The sequence below is a fragment of the Lithobates pipiens genome, unplaced genomic scaffold, assembly GCF_037356315.1.
Source record: "Lithobates pipiens isolate NorthernLeopardFrog02 unplaced genomic scaffold, aLitPip1_a1.2 Scaffold_6, whole genome shotgun sequence".
Classification (NCBI taxonomy): domain Eukaryota; kingdom Metazoa; phylum Chordata; class Amphibia; order Anura; family Ranidae; genus Lithobates; species Lithobates pipiens.
In genome coordinates this window covers 414,472-430,693 of record NW_027507881.1, presented here as the reverse complement: position 1 = coordinate 430,693, position 16,222 = coordinate 414,472, and the positions used below count along the sequence as shown (strand labels likewise).

General features: G+C 42.4%; 1 protein-coding gene across 1 annotated transcript in view; it reads right to left on the bottom strand.

Moving 5' to 3' along the window:
• The window catches only part of LOC143958238 (vomeronasal type-2 receptor 26-like), an 84,597-nt gene that overhangs the window by 56,142 nt on the left and 12,233 nt on the right, over positions 1-16,222 (bottom strand). Inside the window, exon 3 of the mRNA XM_077467755.1 lies at positions 5,395-6,153. Within this exon, the coding sequence (XP_077323881.1) occupies positions 5,395-6,153 (759 nt within the window). The remainder of the gene's footprint in view (positions 1-5,394; positions 6,154-16,222) is intronic.

The window sequence follows — 16,222 nt, the reverse complement described above, 5'->3', positions numbered from 1 at the left end:
GTAATTTTTTCTTCATAAATGTTGGCCAAAATTTATACTACTACATATCTTTGGTAAAAATAAGTACAAATTGGTGGATATTATTTGGTCTTTGTGAAAGTTATAGAGTCCACAAGCTATGGTGCCAATATCTGAAAATTGATCACACCTGAAGTACTGACGGCCTATTTCAATTCTTGAGACCCTAACATGCCAGAAAAGTACAAATACCCCCCAAATGACCCCTTTTTGGAAAGAAGACATTCCAAGGTATTTAGTAAGAGGCATGATGAGTTTTTTGAAGTTGTCATTTTTTCCCATAATTCTTTGCAAAATCAAGATTTTTTTTACTTTTTTTTTTTTTTCACAAAATTGTCATATTATCAGTTTATTTCTCACACAGCATATGCATACCACAAATTACACCCCAAAACACATTCTGCTATTACTCCCGTGTACGGCGATACCACATGTGTGAGACTTTTACACAGTGCGGCCACATACAGAGGCCCAACATGCAGGGAGCGCCATCAGGCGTTCTGGAGCACCCAGGACAATTCTGACATTTCTCTCCTACATGTAAAAATCATCATTTATTTGCTAGAAAATTACATTGAATCCCAAAACATTATATATGTTTTTTTAGCAAACACCCTGGAGAATACAATGGTGGTCGTTGCAACTTTTTATCTCGCACAGTATTTGCGCAGCAATTTTTCGAATGCTTTTTTTTTGGAAAAAAAACTGTTTTGTGCTTAAAAAAAAAAAAAAAAACACTTGCATAATGTGAAAGATGAAGTTACACCGAGTAAATCGATACCTAACATGTCACTCTTCAAAATTGCACAGGCTCGTGGAATGGCGCCAAACGTCGCTACTTAAAAATCCCCATAGGCGACGATTTAATTTTTTTTTTACTGGTTATATGTTTTGAGTTACAGAGGAGTTCTAGGGCTAGAATTATTGCTCTCGCTCCAACGTACGCAGTGATACCTCACATGTGTGGTTTGAACACCGTTTTCATATGTGGGCGGGACTTACGTATGCGTTCGCTTCTGCATGCGAGCACATGGGGACAGGGGCGCTTTAAAAAAAAAAAAAAAAATTATTGTTCATTTTACTTTATTTATTTTAGTTTGACATTTTTTTCCCCAAAAATAAATTTTTTGATCACTTTTATTCCTCCTACAAGGAATGTAAACATCCCTTGTAATAGGAATATGGCATGACAGGTCCTCTTTACAGTGAGATGTGGGGTCAATAAGACCCCGCATCTCACCTCTAAGCTGGGAAGCCTGAAAAAAAAAAAAAAAAAAAAAAGATTCTGGATTTGATAGTATTGGCGAGTCGGTAGAAGCACCGGAGGGCGGCGGGAGGGGGGGGGGTGTCTATGGCTGGGTATTGCAGGGTATCACCGACTATGGCTGGGTATGGCTGGGTATATCAGAGTATGGCTGGGTATCTCAGAGTATGGCGTTGCAGAGTATTGCGTTGCAGAGCATTGCAGGATATTGGAGGGTATTGCAGAGCATTGCAGAGTGTTGCACGGTATTGGCGGGTGTTGCAGAGCATTGCAGAGTGTTGCAGGGTATTGGTGGGTGTTGCAGAGCATTGCAGAGTGTTGCAGAGCATTGCAGAGTGTTGCAGGGTATTGGCGGGTGTTGCAGAGCGTTGCAGAGCATTGCAGGATATTGGAGGGTGTTGCAGAGCATTGCAGAGTGTTGCACGGTATTGGCGGGTGTTGCAGAGCATTGCAGAGTGTTGCAGGGTATTGGTGGGTGTTGCAGAGCATTGCAGAGTGTTGCAGAGCATTGCAGAGTGTTGCAGGGTATTGCAGAGTGTTGCAGGGTATTGCAGAGTGTTGCAGAGCATTGCAGAGTGTTGCAGAGCATTGCAGAGTGTTGCAGGGTATTGCAGGGTATTGCAGAGTAATGGCAGGGTATTGCAGAGTATTGCAGTGTAATGCAGACTATTGCAGAGTAATGCAGGGTAATGCAGGGTAATGCAGGGTAATGCAGAGTAATGCAGAGTAATGCAGGGTAATGCAGAGTAATGCAGGGTAATGCAGAGTAATGCAGGGTAATGCAGGGTATTGCAGGGTATTGCAGAGTAATGGCAGGGTATTGCAGAGTTTTTGCAGGGAATTGAGGGGTTAATTTTCGGTGAGCAGCGATGTGGGCACTGCAGATGCAGCCCACATCGCTGCTGACACCGATCTCCTCCCCCTCCGCTGTTCCGATCGGTACAGAGAGGGGGAGGGAGGAACCGGCGTCATAACATGACGCCGGTTTGTTTACAAGTGATCACTCCGTCATTTGACGGAGCGATCACGTGGTAAACGGCCGCGCCGAGCGGCCGTTTACTGTGATCCGTGATGCGCCGGGTCCTGTGGACCCGGCGGTCACGGATGCTCTCGAGTGCGCGCCCCAGGGGGCGCGCGAGAGCGGAATTCTGGGAGGACGTCATATGACGGCCTCCCACAGTTAAGAAACCGCCCTAAAGCCGTCATTCGGCTATAGGGCGGTTATTAAGTGGTTAATATCCGTACAAGACCCAAAGGGGCTGGTAATGGGCAGGGGGCTACCCATGCCATTTTTCTCAATGATTTTCATCCATATTGCCGGAACCAGATATTACATTAAAACCGCAAGCAGTTTTAAATTACTTTTTTTCCGTTAAATGTCATTTTGTGCAGGGACTGTTCTAAACATGGGAAACATGTGGCACTTCACAGGCATACTATATTCACCCCCCAGGCATGATATTTAAAGGAATATTTCACTTTTTTTTTTCACTTTAATCGTCATTAAAATCAGTGCTCCCGCCAAAACGGCCATTTTTAAAAACATTTTAGGCATTGACCCATGTCCCCTGGGGCAGGAGCCAGGTCCCCAAACCCTTTTTAGGACAATATCTTGCATATTAGCCATTAAAATTATCACTTTTTATTTTGAACGTTCAAGTCCCATAGACTTCAATGGGGTTCTAACGTTCGTACGAATTTGCAGTCCATTCGAAAGTTCTGATGCGAACCGAACCGGGGGGTGTTCAGCTCATCCCTAATCAGGACTGATCAATTTTCAGATCTATATCTATAGTGTGTAGACTTTCCCACAAACTAAATAATATACACTGATTTGGATTATTTTTACCCAAGAAATGTAGCTGAATACATGTTGGTCTAAATTTATGAAGAAATATTATTCATTTGCAAAATTTCATAAACAACATTTTTAACTAGAATATATTTTTCTCATTTATATTGCAAAACTTAGGTGGTGATTAAATCCTACCAAAATATATCTCTATCTGTTTAAAAAAAAATTATAATATTTCATTAGGGTACATTGTTGCATGGCTGAGTAATTGTAATTCAAAGTGTAATGCTGCGTACACACGATCACACATTGCGACAATAAAATCCATGTTTTTTTTCCCGAGGGATGTTGGCTCAAACTTGTCTTGCATACACACGGTCACACAAATATTGTCAGAAATTCCGAACGTCAAGAACGCGGTGGCGTACAACACGTACGACGAGCCGAGAAAAATGAAGTTCAATAGCCAGTGCAGCTCTTCTGCTTGATTCCGAGCATGTGTAAAATTTTGTGCATCAGAATTGTTTGCACACGATCGCAATTTCCGATGACGGATTTTGTTGTCGGAAAATTTGAGATCCAGCTCTCAAATTTTGTTTGTTGGAAATTCCGATGGAAAATTTCCAATTGAGCCTACACACGGTCGGAATTTCTGACAACAAGCCCGTCAAACATTTGTTGCTGGAAATTCTTATCGTGTGTACGCGGCATTACAGTGCTGAAAACTGAAAATGGCCTGGGCCAGAAAAAGTGGTGGTGGCTGCTGGTCAGATCCCCCAAGATGATTTCAACCCCACCCCCCTCCAATGTGCTCAGAATTAATATATCATCTATCTTGACTTTTTACATTTTAGCCCTAAAAATGTATAGATACCTTGCTATGTGTGACTTCAGGGAATCAGTGGTAGAGATATTTCCTCTATAACTGGAGTCAGACAACTCTGATATGGAAGTATCCGAACAGCCAAAGAACTAGAATTCTCCAAGGAGAGTTCAGCAATGGCAGCCTCCATTAGGGAGATCAGCGAATGTCTGTTTGTTGATCTCCCCCATCTATTAAGAACCTGGAAGTGATCTGTAAAATGTCACTTCAGGGTTATGCTGCCACTGGGAAGAAGCTAATGGAGCGTGATCTGCATTCCATTCGTTTAATAGAGGGCAGCGGAGACATCAGGGGTCTTATTAAAGGGAACCTGTCCAAAAAAAGTATCACATAGGGGACTCGTGTCCTCATGTGATAAAAAATAAAGTGTAAGAAAATAAAGTTAATTCTAAGCACTCTAACCCCTCACAATACACAAAATATGAGCTCCCCCCCACCCCCATATACACACATATACAAAAATAAACACAGATGGGAAGGGTACTTGCACACTAAAGCTTTAATTTTTTTGCACATGTTATCAACACACATGCTGGAATGAGAACAATCATTTTAGACCTGTTATCAGTTATCTGGTATGAGTGGATCATGGGTGCAATGTCAGGCTCCTGCAGACACGTCCTTCAGCTTTCTGCCCATACATCTGTACAGACTTTTTGTTAGAAAGCTGGAGGACTTGTGAATGGACAATGGGTGCACTGATCAGCACAATCACAGTCCATTGATACTACAATTCTGTCTGCCACGATGGAAGACAGGACTTGTAGTTTATCCATTCACAGATTCTTGTGAATGAATGACATGGCTGTGTGGGCGGAGATGATTTTAAATGTGAATGTGGTTTTGGGGGAGAGGAACCCCCTACCCACTGGCATGGGGGGGGGGGGAGTGAGGGAACATTTTAAACCCTAAATACTGATGTGCCATGTAACATGTTCCAAAAGGTGAACTTAGTCTTTAAAGCATTTCCTATAGAAAACTAAAGGTTTGTCACCATTTCAGAAGTGCCGGTCATTTTAAGACTTGACATACTGGATATCTATTTATTCAATGCAACCTCATCTTTTATATTTTACTAAATAATTGGGTAATATTTTACATTTGTATGCCCTAAAATTAACTTAGTGTATCTTTTACTGAAAACAAAAGATTACATTTACACTAATATAATGTTATAGAAAAAAGATGATACAGCAAGCATTGTTTCTCCAGGATCTCTGCTTTTGGAAAATATACTGTATACTGTTTAGGGGTTTTATATAACCTTCAGGCCCAAAATGATTTTTTTTTAACATGGGTGCAAAAATAAAAAAAACAGCTCCAGACGTGAAAGGGTTAAACACCTCTAAACTAAACATGAACCTAAACTGGGTGTAATTTTTGTAAACTTTCATTGGACGCTCTCACCTTATACTTTAGTGTGTGGGGATTTATTTCAGATGTTTTGTTATTTATTTTAAAAGAGAAATCCATGTCATGTAATGCTTGAGCCAAAATGTAGACTGAGATATACACTCTATAGGATGTTTTCTCATCAGGATAAGATAAACCAAGTGGAAGTGTCTCCAAACCGCAGTTCCTAAGAGGATATTGAGTTGTGAGTGGAATAAGGACATTTTTCATTTGGTTTTTGGAAGAACATCCACATTCAGTTATAAGAATATCCTCCATCAGGGGGTCATTTGGGCGGCTGGATGGATAAATACTATAAAAATATTCCACCAATCCCTTTATGTAGAGATGGGGGAATGTAAACACCAAGCTGCAGTTACTGAGAATAAAAAACACTTCACTCATTGACCAAGAATCTGGTATAATAAATGTTTTATCCGTGTAATAAGGGACATTATTATACAAAAACTTGTAATAAATCATACTAACTGAGCCACAAATAATAAGAACTTCCGTAGTTGAGGTCCGCAGCTCTGGAGGAATTTTATTATAATTCTTTACAGACACCAGAATCTTGAATTCAATACAAATTCCATGATTAGATAAATGTTTGCTGAGTTGTCGGATCTCCCTCTCTCCGTATTCATCATCAGATGTGAGGATCCCGACCCAGTTCCACTTCAACCTTTCCAGTAACTTTGCTATGGCCACATATTGCATCTCATCATCCGGAACTGTCCGGAAAAAGTTTGGATACATCTTTCTATCACTCAGTAAAGTATCTCTGGCTCCGTAACTAATCTAGAAAGAAATTAAAAAGTCTGTATAATTAATCTGGAACTCGTAATGGACAGAAGAAAACCTTAGTAAATGTTTTAATGTTTTTTTTAGTTTTTTGTTTTTTTTTAAGAGCAACAATCATGTAATCTGAGCTGTCTACAAGAGATTTATAAGCAGATTTTAGTGGTGCCTTTTTTTTTATTTTTTTATTTTTTTTTCCATAAATTTTTTTTTTTATTAGCAATAGAAAGAAAAAACAGATACAGCAATGTAAAGTGTGAAATGAATGAACCCATAACGTGCGTATTCACGCTCTAATACAGAATACGTCTAACTGAGCATATGGTACAAGCAAGTCGCAATAATAATCAAACAACTGGCTGTAGTTCCGCGATAATCTGGAACTCGTAATGGACAGAAGAAAACCTTAGTAAATGTTTTAATGTTTTTTTTTAAGAGCAACAATCATGTCCTCTGAGCCTTCTACAAGAGATTTATAAGCAGATTTTAGTGGTGCCTTTATTTTTATTTCACCTGACCAATCAGCACATGTTCCCTCACCCCCCCCCCCCATATAGGTTCGCATCCTTCCTAGGAAATCGGTCACAGACAGTTAAACTAGGAGAATTCCTCTCCGAATCTCGGGCAGTCACCTGCGGAGTCCCTCAAGGCTCTCCGTTGTCACCCGTTCTCTTCAACATTTACATTCGCCCACTCCTTCAAATCATCAGATGCTCAGATCTCTGCTTCCACTCTTACGCTGACGACACGCAACTTTATTTCCGGATCAATGGAAAAAAAGATCACCAACAACAACTTGAAAACTGCCTCAAATCAATAGAGAACTGGATGACCACCAACTCCCTCCAGCCGAACGAATCAAAGACAGAGCTTCTTATCTTACACCCAAATCATAAGCCCGCAACCAAAACCTCCTGGTCTCCACCAACCGTCTTTGGGCAGACTATCTCCCCAAAGACCAAAGCGAAGAGTCTCGGGGTTATTTTAGACGCACAAATGTCAATGGATGCACAAATAGGATCTGTAGTCAGTCGATCTCACCATCTACTGCGCATGCTTCGCAGACTCATCCCTTTTATCCCAAAGAATGACAAAGCAGTGGTAGTTGGAACAATCATTAATTCACGACTGGACTACGCAAACTCGCTTTACATAGGATTACCACAATATCAACTTGCGCGATTACAACTGATCCAAAACACGGCGGCAAGGCTGATAACAGGAAAAAAACCCTGGGAATCCATTTCTCCTTCACTGAGGAGCTTACATTGGCTAACCATAAAAAATCGGATCACGTTCAAGACCTTGTGCCTCACCCACAAATGCGTGCATAGAGAAGCTCCGCAATACCTAATGGAGAAAATAAATCATTACACACCAAACCGCAGTCTTCGATCAGCCAACAAAAACCTCCTCCTCGTGCCCAAAGCCCGGTATAAATCCAAGGGTGATCGGAGATTCGCTGTCCAAGGGCCTCGGCTATGGAATGCTCTACCAATCAACATCCGCCTGGAAGAAAATCACCTGGCTTTTAGGAAAAAACTCAAGACCTTCCTCTTTTAGCAGATGATCAAAGCTCGCCACAGCGCCTAGAGGCAATTCAGTTCGCATTGTGCGCTATATAAGTATTTCATTCATTCATTCATTCATTAATACCAATCAGATAAAGATATGAGAGTAAATGTATTATTTCCTAAATGATTACAGCCATCAGTGAAAACTGACAATATCACATTAATGGGGAATTTATCAAAACTGGAGCATTCAGAATCTGGAGCAACCAATCAGCCTCCATCTTCAGCTTGTTTAGTTAATCACTAGTAGCTTTCGTTCTGGGAGGACGTCAAATGACGTGATCGCCTTCCTGGGACACTAGGAGGCGTGTGCAGCTGCCGCGTCACTGAGTACCCGATGCGCGTAGCCCGCGGCCGCGATGTCCGCCGGGCACCAGCGATTGCCCAGTAACTGAGCAGGACCGTGGATCTGTGTGTGTAAGCACACAGATCCACGTCCCGTTAGAGGAGAGGAGATGGTGTGTCCCTTGTACATATGGACGCCGATTGGTCAGCTCCGCCAGTCAGTCCCCTCCCCTCACAGTTAGAATCACTCCCTAGGACACACATTTAACCCTTTGATTGCCCCCTAGTGTTACCCCCTTCCCTGCCAGTCACATTTACACAGTAATCAATGCATCTTTATAGCACAGATCGCTGTATACATGTGAATGGTCCCAAAAATGTGTCAAAAGTGTCCAATGTGTCCGCCGCAATATAGGAGTCATGATAAAAATCGCAGATTTCCACCATTATTAGTAAAAAAAATAATAAAGATACTATACAATTATTCCCTATTTTGTAGACGCTATAACTTTTGCTTAATCCAGTCAATATACGCTTATTGCGATTTTTTTACCAAAAATATGCAGAAGAATATGTATTGGCCTAAACTGAGGAAAAAAATGTGTTAAAAAAAATGTATATTTATTATAGCACAAAGTAAAAAATATTGTGTTTTTGCAAACTTGTCCCTCTTCTTTTGTTTATAGCACAAGAAATAAAAACCACAGAGGTGATCAAATACCACCAAAAGAAAGCTCTATTGGAGGGGAAAAAAATATAAAAATTTAATTTGGGTACAGCGTTGCATTGTGTGACAGTGCTGAAAACTGAAAAATGGCTTGGACAGGAAGGGGGTGAAAGTGCCCGGTATTGAGGTGGTTAAACTTTGAAGATGAAAGATAGAAGCTGATTGGTTGCCGTGCATAACTGCCCCAGATTCTGGCTGCTCCAGTTTTGATAAATTCCCCTCCAAGAGTTCTTCCTCCTGTAATCCCACTTAGGGGTCTCCTGATCATCAGTTTACTGGACAGACACTCCCACTGCAAGACTGATTGTGGCTTTAGCTGGAGGTGGACAACCGAGTATAAACACAATTACCAGCTCAGCTCCTGAACCTGTATATCCTTCATGGAGCAGATCAATGTTTACATTTCCACTATGGGTCTGTCTATTCAATCATAACTCTCATTTCTTCAGATAACAAAAAAATATATTAACTATATATATATATATATACACACTTCCATCTACTTTGATCGGTCTTTTCAATACCTTCCTTGCACTGTGTACACACATCGGTGCAATCACTCTAAATCTAAGGGCTAGTTCTGAAATGAGGGGAAACTCTGCTGATTTTATCATCCAATCATGTGCAAGCTAAAATGCTGTTTTTTATTTTCCTTGCATGTCCCCCTCGGATCTACAGCGACATTTACTTTCAAGTGCACTTGCAGTGCAAAGTAGATTTTCTTTAAGTAAATAATCCCCATTGTGTCAATCCCCAAAAGCAATTACAGTACATATAATATGCAGACCTACAAGACTTGGTACTCTATATACAGTATACATGCTAGAATTATGCAGTGTTTCTACATCTCCCATATATCCATCCCATCACCATGTGCTCAGTAATCTCATCGACTGCTCAATGGAATATGAAATAATACAATAATTCAATAACAAAACAAACTTGTGTTAAAAGTCCTCTTTCAATTATATGTGGGATCCAAGATCCACCAATAGATAGCCCTTCCCCCCACAACCCTGGTCCGGTGGTTGTGGGGGTCTGCAGGTGGTAGGCTTATTGGAAGCTGGAAGACTTTTTTTTTAAAAAGGAGACCTCCAGAAACCGGTCATCCCTATGTGAATAAGTAAGAGGGACATAGTACTCCTACTCAATCACAAAAAAAGTATTCTATAGATTATTATTATTATTATTAATAATATGTATTAATTATTATTATTATTATTACTACTATTACTATTACTATTACTATTATTATTATTATTATTATTATTATTATGTCCCTTTTCCCAAAAAGTTGCGTTTAAAACACTGCTGTACAAATATTGTGTGACATAAAATATTGCAACAATTGCCATTTTATTCTCTAGATTCTCTGCTAAAAAAATATATATATATATACATGTATATATATATATATATATATATATATATATATATATATATATATATATATATATAATATTTTGGGGTTCTAAGTCATTTTCTTGCAAAAAATACGGATTTTAACTTGTAAACACCAAATGTCAGAAATAGGCTTAGTCATGAAAGGTTAAACTGTGTAGAGGGTTCTTTTCTTGTAAGAGCAGTTAGGATGTTGAATTCTCTTCCACAGGCGGTGGTCTCAGTAGAGAGCATTGATAATTTCAAAAAACTATTAGATAAGCACCTGAACGACCACAACATACAGGGATATACAATGTAATACTGACATAAAATCAAACACATAGGTTGGATTTGATGGACTTTTTTCAACCTTGCCTACTATGTTACTATGTAAGTTGAGTGCACATGCTCAGCGTCATATCAAGAGGTTGTCTTTGGAAAATAGATGTATGTAGATGTAAATGTAAATAGATGTATGAGTGCTGCCAGCATTGCTACAGAGGTTGAAGGGATGGGTGGTCAGCATGTCGGTGCTCAGACCTTACGCCGCACACTGAATCAAATTGGTCTGCATGGCTGTCGCCCCAGAAGGAAGCCTTGTCTAAAGATGATGCACAAGAACGCTCGCAAACAGTTTGCTAAATACAAGCAGACTAAGGACATGGATTACTGGAACCATGTCCTGTGGTCTGATGAGATCAAGATACATGTATTTGGTTCAGATGGTGTGAAGCGTGTGTTGCGGCAACCAGGTGAAGAGTACAAAGAAAAGTGTGTCTTGCCTACAGTCAAGAATGGTGGTGGGGGGGCGTGGCCAAGACCGGCATGTGAGAGGATGCACTTCTCACTGCTCCTGCCTGATCCGCTCATCGATCCTTCCCTGGCAGCCACAATACTGCTCTCTTTGGCTCCCCAGCTGGCGACCGACCCCTGCACCTCCCGGACCCACCGCCGGCCCTCTGTACCCGAGGGAAAACCCGCAGAGGCCCGTTGGAGATGGCGGGACCAGACTCCCAAGATGGCGCTGCAGCGTCGGCGGCCATGTCACAGCGCACTCCGCGGCATGTGGACAAATCCAGAGAGGGAGGTAGCAGGAGAGCTCTAAAGACTCAGGGTAAGGAGCAGTACCGGGATATTCTGTATTATGCTCAAAAGCTGCAGGGCCCTGAAGCTATTGATATAGCAGAGGAGATACAGGGGGGAGAGAATGACCTGTTTACGCAAGCAGACTGGGGACATGATACCGGCAGTAATCCTGGCAACTCTATGGAGGATGCAGCTCCTCCGCCCTCCCCCCCCCCTCATAACGGATACAGCGGAGCCCTCTGAACAACCCACGCTGGCTGCTATATTGAAGGCTGTTCATGTATGTACGGCATCGGTGAATGATATGAAAGAGCAGTTTGGGGGCTTGAGGGAAGAAGTCTCACTTCTCAGACAAGATTTTCAAAAACTTAGAGAGAGGGCGACGGCGGTGGAAAGCAGAGTGAGCGACATAGAGGATAAGATACCCCCCCTTGCTTGTGAGGCCAGGGCAGCGCACCGCATGGCACAAGATATATACAACAGAGCCGAGGACACGGAGAATCGCTTACGCAGAAACAGTGTCCGTATTGTAGGTCTACCTGAGAAGTCAGAGGGTAAGGACCCCACAATATTCGTGGAAAACTGGCTTGTGGATATCTTTGGCCGTGATTCGTTCTCCCCATTCTTCACAGTGGAGAGGGCCCACAGAGTGCCGGGCAGACCTCCTCCACAGGGTGCCCCCCCGGTCCATGCTGGCCAAGATGCTACACTACAGGGACAGAGAGGCGATACTGAAATGTACTAGGGAACGTGAAAACGTCAAATTCAATGGGGTCAGGGTTTCATTTTACCCAGAATTTTCAGCTGAAGTTCAGCAGGCCAGGGCAAAGTTCGGTGAGGTGAAGAAACGCCTGAGAGCTCTACAACTGCCATATGCCATGCTTTACCCAGCCAAGCTACGAATGACAGCGGAAGGACACGCACAATTCTTTGAGTCGGCTAATGATGCAGCAGCCTGGTTGAATCATAATGAGCAGGCCCTGCGACATCACAGGGTGCATGCTGCTGGAGATTGATACCGCTGTGAAAGTATGCGACCAATAAAACTGTCAAGGCCTGATAGACTGCCCTGGCACCTGCTGTGCAATACTTTGTGGGGACTTTCTTTTGTTTGACCTACCTTCTTTTGTTGGCCCTACATCATCTTGGGGTTTCCCCCCCCCTGTTTCTTCTTTCCTTTATTTTCCCTACTGCCGGGGAAAGCTGTGATTTTATTACAGAGCGAGGATCTTATCTGTGACTTTCAATTCTACGACCACCCCTTTATCTATATTTTTTTATTTTTGGGGAAGTATTTTTCATTTTTTGTTCTTTTAGGAAAATGCTGGACCCCAAAGTTGGCCGTCAGTTAGGCTGTACTGTAACGAACAAGTTTGCCCTGTTGGCTGAGTTGGTCTGGAGACCTGAACCTGTGCAGACCATTTGGCGCCATTACGTTGAAGGTGATTTTGGGGAGTCATGGACCCTCCAAGCCAAATGTGACAGTTCCAATGTGCCTTATTGCAACATACAGTGTGGATCATCATGCAGTCCGAATAACTTTACTAGTTTGCTTAAAGCGAGAGTCCGCCGGGAGTGTGCGTTTTTTTTTTTTTAAAAGCCAGCAGCTACAAAAACTGCAGCTGCTGACTTTTAAAATAGTGACACTTATGCCCCGTACACACGAGCGGACTTTTCAACATCCAAACTCCGACGGACTGAGTCCGTCAGACTATTCGATCGTGTGTGGGCTGCAACGGACTTTTGATTCGCCAAAGTCTGACGGACTTTAGAAATGAAGCATGCTTCAAATTTTCCCGACGGAACTCCGCCGGACCCGGTCCCCTTCGAAAAATCCGCTCGTGTGTATGCTACTCCGACGGACTAAAACCGACGCTAGGGCAGCTATTGGCTACTGGCTATGAACTTCCTTATTCGAATCCAGTCGTACGTCATCACGTTCGACTCCGTCGGAGTTTGGTGTGATGGTGTGTGTCCAAGTCCGTTCGGTCGAAAAGTCCGCCAGAACTCCGCCAGAACTCCGTCGGAACTCCGGCGGAACTCCTTTGGAGGTCTGTCGGACATAAGTCCTCTCGTGTGTACGCGGCATTAGCTGTCCAGCGCGCCCACGATGTCGGCACCCGAAACCGATCTCTCGATCGTCTCTCGGGTGCTGCCGCCGCCATCTTGGGTATGGGAATCAGGAGAAGTGGAGCCTTTCGGCTTCATTTCTCGGTTCCCTACTGCGCATGCGCGAGTCGCGCTGCGCAATGAGGATGGACCCGCTGCCTCTGGGATCTGTGTGTTTCCCAGCAGGCAGCGGGGGACTTTCGGAAAGGGGCGTAATCTACGCCCCTTTCCGCAGAGAGCTATCCAGGAAGTGGGTGCAGATACCTGTACTGTACAGGTACCTGCACCCCCCTCCCCCCTGAAAGGTGCCAATTGTGGCGCCGGAGGGGGGAGGATTCCAATGAGCGGAAGGTCCACTTTAGGGTGGACCTCCGCTTTAATGGAAGTCCTGAGGACATGACAATTTACCTGATTTTTACCTTCCCCACCCCCGAGGGTTACCTACTACCGGGGGAGTTTGGGGGCCCTGTCTGGCTTACACTCTTCCCTCCATGATGGCGGGTGTAGCAGTAGTTTCATGGAATATTAGGGGCCTGAACTCCCCTCTTAAGCGCACCATGATATTTACTTGTTTAAAGAAGTTTTACCCTGCTGTTTTATGTCTACATGAGACGCACCTTACCGGTGCCACCAGGGGCTGTCTGAAATATCCGTGGATAAGCTGGGCGTACCACTCCACTCACACCTCCTTTTCCCGGGGGATGAGTATGGTGGTACATAGGTCTCTGGATTATCAGGAATATGCCTCCAAAATAGATTCAGAAGGGAGATTTGTATTTTTACATTGTCGTATTGGTCTTTTGCAATGTGTACTGGCTTGTGTGTATATACCTCCTCCCTTCGATGCACGGGTGCGCCGGCTGCTCCTAGAATTTTTAGGGGAGCGCCCGGACCTCCTGTTACTGATAGTGGGGGACTTTAACAGTTGGTTAAATGCGGGTTTGGATAAACATCCAGCTCTGGGGACACATAGCCCTCCGAGGTTAATGTAAGGGTAGGGAGAGTCACCCTTTAAGTTTAAACTCGTCTTATTATATTTAGCTGCTTGAACAGATATTTAGTGAAACACCATGCTTTGCAAGTCACTTCTGAAGTCTGCAAGAAACAGGATGCATTTGTGGTCAGAGCTAGCTGTTAGAATTTATAGGAAGTAGGAAATATTCATAAGGTGAAATGACGCTATGTGGTTTAATTATAGATGATTTCTTAAGGTCATTTATATAAATATATGTCTGTATGTCTGGAGACCTTTGATCAGAATTCCCCTAAAAAAGTCTGCTAACTGTATGACGCACTAGAATGTCAACACTATTTGATTGGTGAATGTCTTGTCTAATTCTCATTGGTTGATAATACAATGTTTTGAATCATAAAAAGACTGGTAAAGAGGAAATTAAAGGGCATGTATTCAGAATCAAACCAGTGTGTGTGTCTGGTCCTTTTTGAATAACCACCCGATCGATTGAAGAGAGTTTTTGCAGTGAAAGTCCAGCCCGGGCAAGCAAGACAAGACAGGGGTGCTCCTTACAAATGGTACCAGAAGTGGGGTACAGTCATTTGAACAGGTAAGCTTTCTTTGAAATTACTTTTTATAAGTCTTTTTGAGAACCTGCCTGTTTTAATGCTGTACCTAGAACACTTGATGTACTTGATTGTGGTTTTCAAAACAGTAATATAATCTGTCTCTGTCTTTGAAAAAAGGAAGCTCGCTAAGTTAAGGAGTTATAAGAGTTGAGACCCTCACTAGGTTGGCCGGGGTCAGGAATAAGATAAAAAAAATCCTCGCTAGGATGGTCGGGATGAAGCATAAGAATATAGACAAATAATTGAAAATGTAAGTTTTTAATTACAAAGGACTGTTCACTGGAAACCTCTAGAATTAATGTCAGGACATTTTCCTGGGTATTTGTTGGCAGAACGCTGCCCTGAGTGTTTAACAGGCTTATTATTTGTATACAAATAATCTCAAACCTATTTGGTTGCTAATGTTGATGATGGTTATTATCACAAGGTGGGAAAAAGGGTCTTTTGTTCCGTGAAGGTGCACCACGGATACAAACATTAAGGTTTAATATATATAATAATTTTGTGTTTCAAGAAGGTTTAACTGTTAAAGGTGTCAGGAGTATTATTGAATTCAGAACAAGTGAACAATTTATAGTCTGTCCAAAATCATTAAGAGTGTGTTCTGCAACTGATGATTATAAATAGAAGTCATATTATAAGTTAAAGTATAAGAATTGAACATGGGAAATCAGCTGGGTAAGGGAGGTCCAGGAGGTAAGCTGGAACAGCCCACCCCATTTGATTTTGTGTTGGGAAATGATGGAAAACATTGTATTGAACCCTTTTGGGCAAACATACTATCCAGAGCTCATATTCTTCAAGTTTCAGGTTTAACTACTGACGGCCCTTGTTACCAAGAGGATTGGGAGGAGGCTACTAAATTTTGTGGGCAACACAAACAGTACAATTATCCACCATTTCCCCATAATAATGATTACATGATTGAATGTTATAAAGCATGGTCTAAAACATTGAAGGAATATAGAAAACGGTTCCCTCATCCCCTAGATGCATGCCCCCTGTCCCTTACGTAATGACCCCCATTTTATCACTGAGAACTATACCGAGGGCTGCTCTAAGGGAATAAATGGGACAGATGTTACAGAAATACATACATACATAGTTCTAGAAGTCGTTCTCGCTCTCTTGTCAGAGAGCGAGGAAGAAGAAATAGAGATGTCACAAGATGATGATCTCTCTTTAAAAATGAGTCACCTTAAAATGCCTCTCCAAAAGTCTGTAAATGAAACAGAATTAGTGTCAGAAGATGTAACAGCCCTTAAATTTCCCCTTATTACTATGGGGACTACCCAAGTACAAATTCCCTTGCCCCTAGGCA